Raw genomic sequence first — 14,519 nt, 5'->3', positions numbered from 1 at the left:
TTCCTTTTTAAATCGGCCCTTTATCTAGAAACGTGAGGGCCTCGTTGTATCTTTAGGAATGGGCCAAAACTCAGAGGCAGAAAGTTCCAGGTTCAAGCTGCAGATAGGGCTAGGAAGAGACCCCAGCCTGGAACCCCGAAGACCCATTATTCAGAACATCATGAGGACTAGAACCTTCCATTCTTTTTCTTTTTCAAGGGAAGGGTCTTGAACCCCTCCTTTGCATGCAGAAGGCCCCACGTTCAATTCCTGGCATCTGCAGGTAGGCCGTGAGACAGGTTACCTGCCTAAAACTCTGGAGAGCTGTTTGCAATTAATCTACTGTATCAGGAAGCTCCTTTTCTTCCTGTTTTAAGTCAACCCCCAGGGCTAGAATCTCAATTTTCTTTCTAGGGCACAGGCCAAACAAGACCCAGTGGCGGAACATGTACTTTCTACAGAAATAGGCCTAAGTTTAATCCCCGGCATCTTCAGGTAGGGGCAAGAAAAGCTCATTTCTTTTTTTCCCCCCTCTTTAAGGGGAGAGAGCTGGTTTATTCTGACTTTTGCAAACCGTAGAGATGAGAAGTGAGTGGGGATGGGCTGTGGTTCGGGAAAAGGAGAAGGAGAAGAAGAAGAAGAAGAAGAAGAAGAAGAGAAGAGTTTGGATTTGATATCCCGCTTTATCACTAGGCGAAGGAGTCTCAAAGCGGCTAACATTCTCCTTTCCCTTCCTCCCCCACAACAAACACTCTGTGAGGTGAGTGAGGCTGAGAGACTTCAGAGAAGTGTGACTGGCCCAAGGTCACCCAGCAGCTGCATGTGGAGGAGCAGGGAATCGAACCCAGTTCACCAGATTACGAGTTTACCGCTCTTAACCACTACACCACACCGGCTCTCAGGGGGTGCTTGGACAGAGTGTGCATGTTGCGGGTGAGAGTCCAGCCCAGCTGGGTCGCTCAAAGACCCCTGTCGCCCACTCGGTCCTCGTCTTTGTGGCAGTCTCTGCGCCCGGTGCCCACCAGCCCACTGACCACCTGTAGTCCGCACAGCGCCAGCTCCCAGAAAAGCTCATTTCTGAAACCCTGGTGAGCTGGTGCCAGTTCATGTAAGCAGTGCTGAATGAAATGGACGTGACTAGATTCCTATTTAAATCAGCCTTTTCTTTTTCTTGGGAGGGACGGTACCTCTGGAGGGGGACATGTCATACTCAACACCGGTCTTAAAAGACCTACATTGGCTCCCAGTACGTTTCCGAGCACAATTCAAAGTGTTGGTGCTGACCTTTAAAGCCCTAAACGGCCTCCGTCTTGTATACCTGAAGGAGCGTCTCCACCTCCATCGTTCTGCCTGGACACTGAGGTGCAGCGCCGAGGGCCTTCTGGCGGTTCCCTCATTGCGAGAAGCCAAGTTACAGGGAACCAGGCAGAGGGCCTTCTCGGTAGTGGCACCCACCCTCCCACCAGATGTCAAAGAGAAAAATAACTACCAAACTTTCAGAAGACATCTGAAGGCAGCCCTGTTTAGGGAAGCTTTTAATGTTCAATAGGTTATTGTATTTTAGCGTTTTGTTGGAAGCTGCCCAGAGTGGCTGGGGAAATCCAGCCAGATGGGCGGGGTATAAATAAATTATTATTATTATTATTATTATTATTATTATTATTATTATTATTAGTGACAGTTTGTCCACCTTTGGTGCACTCAGCTCTCACCTGTGGCTCCCAGAAGCTGTTGGCATCCAACAGCGCCCACACCCCGGGAAACAGCTTTGACTGGCCGGCTCAACCAGGCGAGTGGAGCCAATGAACCTCAAACCCTCAGTGAGTTAGGGGCTTCCCCTGCATGCGAAGACAGGCAAATTGAGCGAACGAGAGCAATGGTGGGTCCAACGGTCGAGAAGGCGGGTTTTGCTCGTGCTGTAGAGGGAAGTGAGAGGCAGATGGGGCTCGCTGACCTGGGAAAGTCACCCATCCAGAAGAAGGAAATCTCTGATCATAAACCTCTGCTGCCTTGCGGGATAGTTTCAGGAGAAGAAAAGGCTCAGGAGAAAACCCAAAATAACAACAAACCTCTGGTTACGTGAAACATTCAATAAACACACAAGACGTAACCGGCTGTACATTTGGAAAAATAATATATACTATTCATTGTATAAAGCAGAGACATCACCTTGCCAACAAAGGTCCATATAGTTAAAGCTATGGTTTTCCCAGTAGTGATGTATGGAAGTGAGAGCTGGACCATAAAGAAGGCTGGTCGTTGAAGAATTGATGCTTTTGAATTATGGTGCTGGAGGAGACTCTTGAGAGTCCCATGGACTGCAAGAAGATCAAACCTCTCCATTCTGAAGGAAATCAGCCCTGAGTGCTCACTGCAAGGACAGATCCTGAAGCTGAGGCTCCAATACTTTGGCCACCTCATGAGAAGAGAAGACTCCCTGGAAAAGACCCTGATGTTGGGAAAGATGGAGGGCACAAGGAGAAGGGGACGACAGAGGACGAGATGGTTGGATAGTGTTCTCGAAGCTACCAGCATGAGTTTGACCAAACTGCGGGAGGCAGTGGAAGACAGGAGTGCCTGGCGTGCTCTGGTCCAGGGGGTCACGAAGAGACGGACACGACTAAACAACTAAACAACAAGAACATTCATTGTATTGAATTATAGATTTCAACAGAAGTAGCTGATAAAGTTCAATGAAAAAAGCAGAAGACCCAGTGGATCAGTTCATTTTCTAATGAAGCTGACCCAGAAACTCCAGCGGGTGCAGAATGCTGCAGCGAGGCTCCTCACGGGGTCTCTGCCTTGGGAGAATATTCACCCAGTGCTTTTCCAGCTGCACTGGCTCCTGGTGGAGTACAGGGTCAGATTTAAGGTGCTGCTTTTGACCTTTAAAGCCCTTCATGGCCTAGGACCCTCGTACCTTCGGGACCGCCTCTCCCGGTATGCCCCACGGAGAGCCTCAAGGTCCATAAATAACAACACCCTAGTGGTCCCGGGCCCTAAGGAAGTTAGATTGGCTTCAATCAGAGCCAGGGCCTTTTCAGCACTGGCTCCGGCCTGGTGGAACGCTCTGCCTCATGAGACCAGGGCCCTGCAGGATCTGATTTCTTTCCGCAGGGCCTGTAAGACAGAGTTGTTCCGCCTGGCCTTTGGCTTGGAGCCAATTTGATTCCCTCCCTCTCTTTCTCTTTTCCTTTCCTTCTCCTCCTGTGATGAGGCTACATTTTAATATTTTAATGTCTCAATATTTTAATGTTGTATTTTAATTTTGTTTTTAAGTTGTAATCATTCAACTTGTTTTTATTATTGCTTGTAAGCCGCTCTGAGCCCGGCCTTGGTTGGGGAGGGCGGGGTATAAATAAATATTATTATTATTATTAATCAGTTCATGCATAAGGTTCATATATGTGAAAATGTCTCTTCCACCTGCCCAACAATCCACACGAAAGGTTGTACGAAAGGTTGTTGCAGTTCCACAGAATCCTTTCACAGAGTCTAAGACAAGGATTTCCGGAATATTAGCCTTGTTTCGCCATCCTGGGCTTAATCAGTAGAACAGACTCATATACGAGCTCACAGGACAGTGGATCTTATGGCATAGTAGTAGCTGCTGTCAGAAGAAAACCCTACACAAATCCAGGGTGGAGTCCCTAAGACTGTTGAGCGGCGTCTTGTACACCTCCTTTCGGCAACTCCTGCAGCCAAGCTGGTGCCCAAATATCTTCCTCTGCTTTCCTTTGGTCCACATCAGCCGGGCCGAGAGGGGGGTCTTGTCGTTTGGGCAGCCCAGGACCTCCAAACACACTGTCCAGGCTTGTGCCTCGGGGCAGTCACTCTCGTGCTGCTAAAGCAGCAAAAACAACGCAGGAGGCAGCAGTTTTGAGTTAATGGTCTCTGCAGCCACAGCAGGCCAAGATTCTCCAGTGGTTAGACTTCACCCCTGGAGGTGCACTCCATTGTCTCTCGAGACAGACAGATGCCAACAATTATTCACGAGGACTGCAATCTTGCTGGATCTTTTAAGCGACGGCTCATAGCACCAGAGTCTCCGTGTGACTCAGTATATAAAAGAGGTGAACTTCTGTATGTTGTTCAAGCAGTCTGGGCAAATAGCTATAGGTTTTGTAACGCCCTGACACCACATTCCATAACCCAGTGCCTTCCATAGGTCTTGGAATGTTCTCCCTGTTGGCGCCAGCCACTGCTGCTAATGGCCAGGAATTACAGGAGCTGTAGCCCCAAACATCTGGAAACATCTGGGGAAGGGTGCCCTAGATCTCTCTGGCGTGCACCCTCCCTGCCTTCTTTAAAATAAATTGCCACTTGAGAGTTTTTACAGGGCTGTCCTCAGGAACGAACGTTGACATATGCCTCTCTGCATGTCTAGCTTGGAAACCCGAGGCTTAATTCCACCTTAAACCCAGGGTTTGCGTTGTTCTGCCTGGAGCCACAAGGTAGCATCCAATTTCTCTCTCCTCCCACGGATATTGGGTCCCGTCGGCCTACCTTCCAGGCTCGTTGTAAGACTTGCTGAACTGATGCACAGAAGTGGTTTGAATTCTCCAAAGCCAGGGGATGGGGGAATATTGCGGCCCTCCAGATGTTGCTAGGTTTTTTTTTAAAATAAATTTATATCCAACCCCCTCCTCCCAAAGGAGCCCATTCCTGACCACTAGGCGTGCTGGCTAGGAGCTGCTGTCTATCACTACCTGGAGGAGTCCCCTGTCCCTCCTCTAAAACATTAGCTATAAATGGCAAGTGGCTTTAAGGAGAGAAGAGGAGGCCTGTTCTTCAAAGGTCCACCCAGTCCAACATTCTGCTTCCAACTCAACATGGAAGTCACACCGTTGGTCCATCTATTTTTTTATATACATTTTTATTAATTTTAACATACAAATTATAAAACGTACCACACAAATTATTACAAATACACTTTTTTTGGACTTCCATCAGCCCCTCCGATGATCTTCCGTCCTAACCTCTTTTTATGCATTACTTAATTTTATATTGTCTTTACCTCCCTTAACTTATCATCTCCCCTTTTCCATTTTTACAATATTTCCAACAATACTCCTCACAGAACTTCATGCAAACCTACAAACGTCGTCTGATCATCACAAATACTTTTCATCTAGTTCGTAAATTTACTCCAGTCTTTGGTAAAATTCTGGTCCCGCCGGTTTCGAATCCTTCCTGTTAATTTGTCTAACTCTGCATAGTCCACACCACTGGTCCATCGAGCTCAATATTGTCTACACGGACTGGCAGCAGCTCTCTGAGATTTCAGATGGGGTCTCTCCCAACCCTACTGGGAGATGCTGGCATTGAACCTGAAACCTTCTGCATGGAGGGCGGATGCCCTACCAATGAGTGACAGTCCTTACTCTAAAGAGCAAATTCCAGGGTCTCATGGTTGTTATGAAAGCTGCTTTAAATAGGAGCCTAAAGAAGTTGCATTTTGGTCCATTTAAGCTCAGTATTCCCGACACAACCTTGCCAACAAAGGTCCAAATAGATAAAGTTCCGGTTTTCCCAGTAGTGATGTATGGAAGTGAGAGCTGGACCATAAAGAAGGCTGATCACCGAAGAATTGATGCTTTTGAATTATGGTGCTGGAGGAGACTCTTGATAGGCCCATGGACTGCAAGAAGATCAAACCTATCCATTCTGAAGGAAATCAGCCCTGAGTGCTCACTGGAAGGACAGATCCTGAAGCTGAGGCTCCAATACTTTGGCCACCTCATGAGAAGAGAAGACTCCCTGGAAAAGACCCTGATGTTGGGAAAGATGGAGGGCACAAGGAGAAGGGGACGACAGAGGACGAGATGGTTGGACAGTGTTCTCGAAGCTACCAGCATGAGTTTGACCAAACTGTGGGAGGCAGTGAAAGACAGAATTGCCTGGCGTGGGGTCTCTCAGTCAAACCTGGAGCTTAAACCTGCGACCTTCAGCATCGTGGGCAGAGATGCTCTTCCCTTGAGCTAGAAAGCTCACCAGTAGTAAGTGAAGGCACCCCTGCTCCCCTCTGATCCGTGGAGGTAGACTGCCCCTGAGGCGAGAGGCTCCATTTAGCCATCATTTAGCCCAACTGGCGCTAGACGGACCTCCATGAAATCTATCCGACACGTGTGCTGGATGGTCTCTGGCGGATGATGCTCCGCGTCCAAAAACCGGAGTAAGGGAACCCCGACGGATCCCACCACAAGACCGGCCAGCTTGTGGCATGGAAAGCCCTCTTCGGCAGTGCGCCTTGCCCACTGACTTGCGCGCGCTGACCCTCTGCCGGATCAGCCCTCCAAAAGGAGCCCCGACGGCCAGCCCTCCCGGCTCGCCTTGCCCAGCAGCCACTGCTATGGAGAGGCCCCTTTCTTCCCCGAGCCCGGACGGCTTCCAGCTCCGCCTGGCCTGCTTCCTGGCTCTCTCCTCGGGCTGCTTCCACCTCCGGCCGCCGAGGGCGCCTGGTGAGGGGCGGCTGGCGCCCCTCCTTCCCTGGGCCTCGCAGCGGAGGCGGGGCTGGCTGGCTGGCGGCAGAGGCTCCTTCGGCGGTCCGCCCTGGCCCGCCTCCTCCTTCCTCCTCCCGCCGCTCTCCCTCTTCTAGCTCCAGCCATCGCAGCCGCCGCGCCGTCCTCCCCGTCGTCTCCATCCTCCTCCGGCGCGCCACGATGTGGCTCACCTCGGCGCTGGCGCTGGCCGCCGCCGGCTTGCTGGGGCTGCTGCTGGCCGTGCTGCCCGGCCGTCTGCGGCCGCTGGCCTTGGCCGACTTGGCCTTCCTGGTGCGCGCCTGGCGCTGCCGCCGACGGCTCCTGCACGGCAAGGCGGGCGCGCTCAGCCTGGCGCAGCGCTTCGGGCGCCTGTGCCGAGCGCGGCCCCAGCGCGTCTTCCTGCGCTTCGAGGAGCGCAGCTTCACCTACGGCCAAGCCGAGCGCCAGAGCAACCGCGTGGCCAACGCGCTGCTCCGCTTGCCCGACGGGCAGCCGCCGCTCCTGCCCGGCCAGACGGTGGCGCTCTTGGTGGGCAACGAACCCACCTTCATCTGGGCCTGGATCGGCTTGGCCAAGCTGGGCGTCGTGCCGGCTTTCCTGGGCACCGCGCTCCGCCGAGGGGCGCTGCTCCACTGCGTGCGCACTTGCGGCGCCAGGGCGGTCCTGGTGGCGCACGGTGAGTTGTATACCCCCCACTCCCCACCCCCGTCGCGATTTGTTCTTTCGGGTCTGTAAAAGGGACTTGGGGGTCTGCAGAGGCTGAGATCCAAGGCTCGCGTTACTTGGGAGTAAACCCCTATTAGGGAAGGTAGGGAGGGCTAAGCACTCTCTTCCCAAATCAGACCGCTTCTCCGTGGGATCGTAGGAAGCTGCCTTAGACCGAATCAGACCCATTGTGGTCCATCTAGCTCAGTACTGTAGACACGGACTGGCAGCAGCTGTCAGGCTGTCGTCTCAAGGGGTTCAAGGGAAGGGAGTGACTCCCTTATGGAGGAAGGTTGGGGTGTTTGGGTCTTCTCATTGAATTGTAGTGGAACTCTGGTCCAGAGTTTCCCAAACTTGGGTCCCCAGCTGTTGTTGGACTACAACTCCCATCATCCCTAGCCAGCAGGACCGGAGAATAGGAATTGTAGTCCAAAAACAGCTGGGGACCCAAATTTGGGAAAGCCTGATCTAGTGCAACTCCCTGCAATGCAGAAATGTCAACGCAGCGTCCCCTTCCAATTGGAAACCGTACCAGACCCTGTTTAGCTTTGCAAATGCGCGAGCGGTTTTATCGCTGCACCGCGATGGAAGTTTATGCAATTATGCACTGCATGGAGAGAACGGATAGAGGAAAACGCTTTGTTCCTCTTTCCTAGTACTAGAACTCTCGGGCATGCAATGAAGCCAAACGTTCAAAGTTTCAGGGCAGATAAAAGGAAGTCCTCTTTCAAGCAGCGCAGGGTTGAACTGTGGAACTCCCTGCCACAGGAGGCAGTGATGGCCATGAACTTGGATGGCTTTAAAAGGGAATTGGATTCATGGGGGAGAGGACTAAGACTGGCTACCAGCCACATTGGCTCCGCAGTTGCTTCTGAATGCCAGTTTGCTGGAAAACACAGGCAGGGAGAGGGGTGCTGGGTTCGGATCCCGCTTGCTGGTTTCCCATAGGTATCTGGTGGGCCCTTGCGATAACCAGATGCCGGACTAGATGAGCCATTGGCCTGATCCAGCAGGCACTTCTTATGTTGCAGAGTCAGAGCATTGGTCCATTTAGCTCAGCGCCACCTCCATCAATTGGCAACAGCTCTCCAGAGAAGAGTCTTTCGTAGCCCCACCTGGAGATGCTGTGGATTGAACCCAGGATCATTCTGCATGCAGGGCAGATGACCCACCATTGTGCTGCTCCCCTTCCTCATTGAGAATAGCAGGATCGACTTCTCTGCATGTTTGTTCAGGATTACACTAAACATGGGCTTGCTTGCTTGTTAGTGGGTTTTAACCTGGTTTCTGGTTTCGTCTGGGTTGTGTCTCCTGGTTCAAAGCCCACCGTAGGAGCCAGTTGTGCGGTGGGCAGCTACTTCCAGGGGCAAATCCTTATTATTTGCCTATTCAATTTTTATTCCACCCTTCATCCAAAGATCACAGGGCGGTTCACAACGTAGCAATACAAAAACATTTAAATCCTCTGTTTCTGTGTTTGGAATGTCTGAAGTGTTCCAGTCGCTGTTGGATGGTTTCTTTAAGTTTTAGGTTTCGTTATTGTTCCACAAGTATGTCTTTAAGGGCCAGAGCAAATAACATGACCCAGTTTTACAGCCGTGAAGCAGCATAGCAGGTGCTGTTAAGTTGTGTTAATGAAGCTGTTGGGTATAGTATATAAAGAGCAGCATGTAGCTCTCTCAGTACCCTGGTGGATGGGTTACAGCTATTGATATAATGTAATTTAGTGTAAAGGAAGTTTGTGTTTTGTTATTTGTTATTAAACCAAGCAAAAGTTACTTTTGCGTTTCTTGAATATGTGGTCTCCCCAGCACACTTTCCGCAGCCCAACTAATCTGCGAAAAAGCCAACGGTCGCATCGGTTTCAGAATTGCACACATACACACTGAAAGGAAATGAGCCCAGAGAAGCTACTCTTACAGAGACGTGGCAGGCACCCTCTTTGGAGAACAAGTACTTTTGTCGCTCTTGCCTTAAGAACGAGAGAATATTCTAACTGTGCGTACAGAGAGAGTGCAATTCCCTCCTGTTTTTCTCCTCCACCCGTAGACACTGTTTGGAAGAAGGTGAGCAGCAACTCAAACAGAGATAGGATAGTCAGCCCCCTCTGACAGCAGGCCATTGTGCTGCGTCTGTGAATTTGGAATGGCTGGAATGCTGCAGAGATGTGGCAGCATTAGCTGTTCCTGATAGGATCTGATTGCAAGGAGGCGAGCCCAGTGCAGGGACTCACGCAGAGCTGCAACAGGCAGCCTCATCGATGGGTGGCTGTTTCACCCGTCTTTCCATTGCTAAGGGTGATAGAATGTGCTGATTATTCAGGAATACAGCCAAATCGGTCCTGGGCGGCTGTGTCACCTCTCCCCCCCAACCCAGGGCGCAATGCAACCAGTTTGGCGACATTCTGCCCCATAGCAAGGAGAATTTGTCACTCTTTGCTTTTCTGTAGGGTGCTGGGTGCGTTGCTCTCTTCTCTAATGCTAGCATGTTGAATGAAAAAAAAAAGAGTCAATAATTATATGTGATCCCTGATTGGCTGGGATATGTGTCTAGGAGAGGGGCAGAGAACCTGTGGCCTCCCAGATGTTGCTGGACTCCAACTCCCATCATGCTTGATAGTTGGCCATGATGGCTGATGGGACTTGGAGTCCCAACAGCCCTTGGAGGGCCACAGGTCCCCCATATCAGGTCCTACTGAGGGCCTTCTTGGTAGTGGCACCCACCCTTTCGAATGCCCTCCCATCTGATGTCAAGTAGATAAGCAGCAATACAGTGGAACCTTGGTTCTTGAACAGCGTAGTTGACCTACAAATCAGCTCCTGAAAACCCAAAAGTAAGTGTTTCGGTTTTCGTAAGTTTTTTGGAAGCCAAACATCCGATGCGTCTTGGTTTTCGAACGGTTTTGGGATTTGGACGGACTCCAGGAACAGATTACGTTCGAGAACCAAGGTTCCAGTGTACTACCTTTAGATGACATCTGAAGGCAGCCCTGTATAGGGAAGTTTTTAAATGTTTAACGTTTTATTATGATTTTATATGTGTTGGAAGCCACCCGGTGTGGCTGGGGCAATGCAGTCAGATGGGCAGGGTACAAATAAAATCATTACTTATAAAGGTAATGATAATAACATCTGCTTTAGGAGATGGGTCCCCTTATTATTATTTAAATTGCACGCAAATATTGGGCACATTTAGTGATTATTTCTGATCATCTGCTAAGGAAATATAAACATTCCATACAGGATGGTTAGTTAAAGAGAACTTCCAGATGCAGAGGGTGTCTAGCTTAGAATAGCAGTTGTTGGCCGCGCCTTAGTGCCCTTCCCATTAGGGCATCCGGCTGATAACTGGGTGAGACGAGAGGCTGGAGTGGGCAAGGCACAAACAGCCACCGCCATTAGGAATGGAGCCTCCCTGTTCAGACCCAGTTTATCTCTGAATGCCAGATACCAGGAACACACAACAAGGGAGGGCTGCGCTTCTAGGCTTCCTGGCTGCTGCTCACTGTTGGAGACACGAGGCTGGTCTTTGCTCTGATCCAGCGAGGCATCACTGATAATGGATTAGATACGAGCAGCTAGCCATCATGATGGCTGAGAAGAGTGGAGCCTCCAGGTTCAAAGGCAGTCTACCTTTGAATCCAGACACTGGAGGGCAGAGAGCAGGAAAGGATATTATTATTATTATTATTATTATTATTATTATTATTATTATTATTATATTGTAATTAGCATTATAATTATTTTTCACCCTTTATCCCAGGGCAGGTTGCATCAACGAGAGTGGTGCAGTTCCAAATAAATTCGGGTTAATTTGCAGCTTTAAAGTCACAATAAATACCTTTCAGCTATCAAAACGCCTCCACGCCCTGTTTGTGGGGTTCCTTGGAGCCTCTGGCCAGGGATTTGGGGGGCGGGGGGAGGAACAGGATGCAAGACGCCACGGACTTTTAATTTTTATCTAGCAGGGTTCTTCATTTACTGTGTGTGTATCTTCCGAGAGCAGCTTGCAAAAGTCAGCGATAAGACCGTTCCCGGCTCTCGGGTTTCCGCACCAAGAGCCACGGCACAAAAGGAAAACGGGTTTGGGAGGGGGGAGGAAAAAAGAAATCTCAGACCCAGTTTGATTTGATTGGAATTAATTTTATAATGAAATTATTTTAGAATGTTTTATCGTTTTACTGTTGTTAGCCGCTCTGAGCCTGGGTTCGGCTGGGGAGGGTGGGATATAAATAAAATTTATTATTATTATTATTATTAGCTGTGGAGTTCTTGTCATGAATAGCTGAAATGGGGAAGAAAAAAGATTTCAAGGAGAGGAGGAGCTAAAAGTTGCTGGTCTTTTGGCAACGGCCCTGCGGTCCAATTTCTTCCTCTCCTATATAGCCTGATGGAATGGCTGCTGATCCGAGTTGAGGGGCACAGCCTGATGGAAATTATTGCTTAACGCTAACCCTCCCAAGGTTGTTTCCCAGCAAAGTTCTACTCGGATTCAACCCACTGAATTCATCCAAGTCAGACAAATTGATTAATTTCAATGGGTCTACTCTTGAGATAGGATTATATGTGCATAAAATTGGATTACACATAGAGATATACATACTGCTAGGGGGTGGCCAACTCCCAAGAGTCTGCGATCTACTCACAGAAATAAAAACTGGCAGTGATCTACCCCCTTTTTGGGGGGTTCAGGTCACAGTTTCTGAGCTTTTTTTAGGGAGGAGGAAAGCCCTGGTTTTTGAGAATCCAAGCCTAAGCTCAAGGGAGAAAGGGGAACAGCCACTCATCAATGGATCGCTGGGGAAACTCACAGCTTCGATGAGTAAACTCCACCGTGAAACAATGGAGGGCGGGGCGAAGGGGCAGGCTGGATTCTATTTTATTAACACTAAGGAAAGAGACCCAGCAATCGACCGCGATCTACCAAAATCTCCCTGGGATCTAACAACAGATCGCAATCGACCTGTTGGACATCCCTCCCTGTGCTAGAGAAATAGATATGGCTATAGGAGCCACTACTAAAAATTTTTTTAAGTCGCCTTAAAACTCTGGAAGGTCTCCCACGCCTGAAAATTTCATCCGCTTTGGCCCAAAATAACAGCTTTTACACTACCCGAAATTCTGAACAGGGACTCCAGAGTTTTATACAGAGGGTCATCCTCCAATTAACTTCTGCTCAGAGCAAGCCCATTTAAATGAATTCATCTAAGCTAGTCCTGTCCATTAATTGCAACGGTTCTACTCTGAGTAGGGCTAATGTTGGATGCAACCGCAACAGTTGTTGTTGGACTGGTTTCTTTGTAGCTGACGCCGGCCGTGAAGTTGTTCACCATAGTTCCTTCTGTAACAATTGCAGAGTTAAGAGGGACAGTTAGCCTCCCACCCCCCCTTTTCGTATCCGCACATGGGAAAATTCTCTGTTCCAAGATGTGTCTCCAGGCTCATAGCAAATACATTTCCTTAAACACCACAGAAAAGAAGATAAAATGAGGTTACGGCATAAAAACCTTGCAAAGTGCTAGCATTGAAAATCTAAAATGTTGATACGGTGTTTTTCACCTATAATCAACTGGTATTGATTATTGATGTGGTGCTGAGAAACCCTAATCAAATCATAATTAGCTGAATCAGCAAGGCTAGAGTTGGGTAGCAGGCCAAAGGTCATATGTATCTCCAAACTGGGGGGAGATGCTCAAGAAAAGGATGTTTATACCCGTTTTTGAAAGGGATAGGTTAGAATTCAATGATCAAACAAGACTACATTCCACAAAATATTCAGTTTCATGTTGGGGCTTGATAAATCATACACCCCAGAAGCATCAACGCCTGCCATAATGAAATAATTTTAATAAAGCCACATCAATTACAAACAATTGCCTTAAAAATAAGAAGTGTATTTGGATAGAAGTTGCACAGGCCTAAATTATATGATAATGTGTTTGGCTTGCATCTGAACATACGTAAAGCATCCATGTTAAAAATAGCCTTCGCTGTGAACACAACTTTGCTTAACAAGAAGGGGCTGATTGAGTCAGGCCAGCTCAAGGTTTTCTTTTTATAACGGGAGAGATAAAGGTATCGGTTCGAGATAGCGAGTGGGGAGTTGTGGTATTCAAGTTTGGCCTGTCTCCGAAGGACGTTGCCATCATAAAAAGATGCCTTTTATTCCCATTTTAATAAATGGGCTGCGTTGGAGTAAGGCAAATCGGCTTATGGGGCCTGTTTCGGTGTGTCTGAAACGGACAGAATGGGTGCAGAAGGGAGAATATTTGCCACAGATGCTGCTAGGAACCACAAGCTGCTTTTGAACTCAGGTCCTGCCCACGGGTTTCCCATTAGGGCACCCGGTTGGCCACTGTGAAAACAGGATAATAGAATTATAAGAGGCGGAAGGAACCCCAAGGGTCATCTAGTCCAACCCCCTGTAATGCAGGAATCTTTCGCCCAGCGCGGGGCTCAAACCCACAAGCCTGAGATTTAAGAGTCTTGTACTCTACTGACTAAGCTACGTTGCAGGTATTTTGTGGTTTTATATCTTGATTTTATTCTGTGAACCGCCCTGAGGATCCCCCGGGTACAGGGCGCTATATAAATTCAAGAAACAACAACAACAACTGGATAGGCCCCCTTTGGCCGGCTCCAGCAGACTCTTCTGAAGGTGCCAAAAACCGGCTCAGGGTGGCTTTCAAAGGCGACTAGTCAAATTCATGGAAGGGAGGCCTCACCGGAGGCAAAATGGCTGCCTAGAACCTCCAGCTTCAGAGCAAGTCTACCTCAGTACGAGAGGCTGGGGGCCGCAGGTGGGGAGAGTTACTGTTGCACTCAGGTCTTCCTTGTGGACTTGCCGGAAGGAGAGCAGGATGGGTCCTGTTTGGCCGGATCCGGCAGCCTGCTCTTTTGCATGCTTCAAATGCGCTCTCGAGGGATAATAAGGGGATTCAAAACAACAACAACAAACCACTTCCTCGTTTGTCGGTCCTTCTGCAGCGTGAGAAGACTCCCAAGGCTGCTTTTTGAACCACTAATTAATACCCCAACCTGAACCAAAGCCTGCTTCCCACATCGCAGGGAACTGGGAGGCCTTTGTGGGGATTAACGCATCGCTGCTGCCGCTGCCTGCCGGGTTGATTCAATTTGCGGAGGGCTGTCGTCATCTTTGGGGTGGGGGCAGGGGCAGCGGCGGAGACAAAAGGCCGGCGAATGGACCTTCCCCGTGCGTGACTAATGGCTGCGTTCTCCGGCTAGCGAGGGAGCTGGGAGTGGGACCGCGGAAGCCAGCCCAGATTGCCCTCGCTCTCAGTGGGGAAACTGAGGTTAGCTGGCCGTACAGAACGCTGCCTTCTGCTGAGCCAGA

The 14,519-nt window shown here is 49.4% G+C and overlaps 1 protein-coding gene across 1 annotated transcript in view; it reads left to right on the top strand.

Annotated features, from left to right (window-relative positions):
- Positions 1-5,880: 5,880 nt before the first annotated feature.
- Positions 5,881-14,519, top strand: part of SLC27A3 (solute carrier family 27 member 3) — a 30,934-nt gene continuing 22,295 nt past the window's right edge. The window contains 4 exon segments of the mRNA XM_083591101.1: positions 5,881-6,253; positions 6,255-6,506; positions 6,508-6,562; positions 6,565-7,137. Coding sequence (XP_083447227.1) covers positions 6,203-6,253; positions 6,255-6,506; positions 6,508-6,562; positions 6,565-7,137 — 931 coding nt within the window. The 5' untranslated portion in view covers positions 5,881-6,202.

The sequence above is a fragment of the Podarcis filfolensis genome (genome assembly GCF_964270895.1).
Source record: "Podarcis filfolensis genome assembly, chromosome: 16".
NCBI classification, from domain to species: domain Eukaryota; kingdom Metazoa; phylum Chordata; class Lepidosauria; order Squamata; family Lacertidae; genus Podarcis; species Podarcis filfolensis.
This window is presented reverse-complemented; position numbering and strand designations above follow the sequence as displayed.